At 35.5% G+C, this 2,130-nt stretch overlaps 1 protein-coding gene and 1 long non-coding RNA gene across 3 annotated transcripts in view; one reads left to right on the forward strand and one right to left on the reverse strand.

Annotated features, from left to right (window-relative positions):
* LOC119586245 overlaps positions 1–2,130 on the forward strand; it is a 9,801-nt gene that overhangs the window by 3,854 nt on the left and 3,817 nt on the right. The gene's annotated exons all lie outside the window — the stretch shown is intronic.
* Positions 657–2,130, reverse strand: part of LOC119586243 — a gene marked incomplete in the record, with an annotated part of 139,392 nt that continues 137,918 nt past the window's right edge. The window contains 1 exon segment of the mRNA XM_037934947.1: positions 657–2,091. Coding sequence (XP_037790875.1) covers positions 1,642–2,091 — 450 coding nt within the window.

Consider the following 2,130-nt stretch of genomic DNA (forward strand, 5'->3'; position numbering starts at 1 on the left):
CAGGTAAGTCATCACATCACCAAAGACAGTAAAAAAGGGATACATCTGACCTACAAACATACAATATAACAAAATAAAAAATAAATGAAGCTGATGTAAATGACATCAACAACAACAGCTTAAAACAGATATCACAACCTTTACACACTTATGTCTACTCACACACTGGTCCACTTCTAAGCTGTTAACACTTGCTAAAAATGATGTAATAAATATGAAATAATGGGTACATTTTGAAAGATTGGCCCTCGTTAGAGTAACTGCAAGGTGAACTTTTCTTTTTTATCTAAACTTTCAAAAAATAAATGAGTCATTGTTTACAACAGATATGTAACAAAAGTTTTTCCTCATTTTTCATTTCCATTTTTCTTAGCTACAAGTTCACCTTACTGTTATAAAATATATACAGTGAACATGCTAAAGTTCTATTAGATTTATATCACTGAGCCTATATACACTTTGTAGTTTACAAAAACTTGAAATTCAAACCATTTGGGTAAGTGATTATGCTGTAATGTATATCACAAAAATGGCACATACAAGAAAAAAACATGTGATGGTTTCCTTACCATTGTGTTGTAAAGATTAAATCACTTTTAACAAGAAAAAAGTGCATGTTCTTGCTTCTGATATGTTGTACAGACTATGATTTTCTTTTTTTTTTTTCTTTAGATGACCACCAAGAGTCATAACTATTTCTTGTCTAACACATTTTGTTTGTAAAACTGCCATTATTGTGCAAAAATAAAAACTATTCTTCCCACATATTGCAAAGTCCCTAATTTGAGCAATTTCAACTACTTTCAGTTGTAAAATGATAACAGGCAAGGCAATATATACACAGTATATCCTTGTTTCCCCAAATGTGAAAATACGAAAAGAGATAGCATGTGTTTATACATAACATACATGCAAAAGATGTAAAGCATATTTATCAATAAATCATTTATTTTTTTCAGTAAGACTATAAAAAAAGAAAATCTAGAATATTTATCTATAATAAATTTAAAAGTCTGTTCATACTGTCATCATGAAAAATGATATGCAATCCAATCAACACTAACTGCTGACATTCCTAGTATATATTTACAAATATAAACATATTACTATGGCTGGAAAACTAACTCTATTGAACTTTCTCTTCTTTTGAGAGAGAAAAGTAGAATATTCACTTGCCCATTTAATAACAACAAAGAGCTGTCAAGCAATATAAATCACTTTGTTGTTTTGCACCGAGTATACAGATAAAACCTTAGTAGTACAAGGAATATTCAGCACAGAAGAAGAATATACTTGAACATTCTCTCACCCTACTGCAATACAGGGAGAGCTGGAAATTTTCTACAAAATATTGTGTGCACTTTTCATATAATCCAGATAGTTATAAATCTCCATCGTAAAACACCAACCAGGTTTTACTTGTAATATAATGCAATGTGGCATTAAGCATCGCAAACCACTTTTTAAAAAGTTAATCACTCAATGTAAGTACACATTCTCTCCTAAATATGCAAATGAAATCATAAAAAGGAATTTAAAACAAATTAAAAAAACAGTTTCACTAATCGGCCATGAACCAGATAACCTCCAAAAAAAAATTGTAATCAACATGACCTATAAATTGGTCAAGCTTTAACAGCCTTATTTGGACTTATTGTAATCTACATACACGCGGACAACCTCACCAGAGTACTTGCGCTGAGAGGGAAGGTAGTAGAAGTCAGGGGTCATGTCTTGCATGGCGGTGTTGTACGAGGGCAGAGATGATGTGGTTGATCCTCGTGGGAGGGAATAAGTGCCCCTAGGGTCTGGCCTGCTCTGAGGTGCATTCCTGGGGCGCTGAAGGGAGCGTGTATCCCCTCCATAGCCACCAGGATGGTGCCCGGGATGGCCGTTGGGGCCCCCCATATAGCCATTGCTGTGGCCATTGGAGCGTTCATAGGTGCCCCGTGGGGCACTGGGACGAAGGGACCCATTGGCTCCCTGACGCCGGGAGTTGACACCATTCTCCTCTGTCTCAAAGCTGTCATATGCGTAGTTCATGTTGCCCTGACTGTAGTCCTTCCATCCTGAGTTGGTGATGAGACGCTCCTGTGGAATGCATCAAAATGCTTGTTTTAAACTGAGACA

The sequence above is a fragment of the Penaeus monodon genome, chromosome 21, assembly GCF_015228065.2.
Source record: "Penaeus monodon isolate SGIC_2016 chromosome 21, NSTDA_Pmon_1, whole genome shotgun sequence".
NCBI lineage: Eukaryota > Metazoa > Arthropoda > Malacostraca > Decapoda > Penaeidae > Penaeus > Penaeus monodon.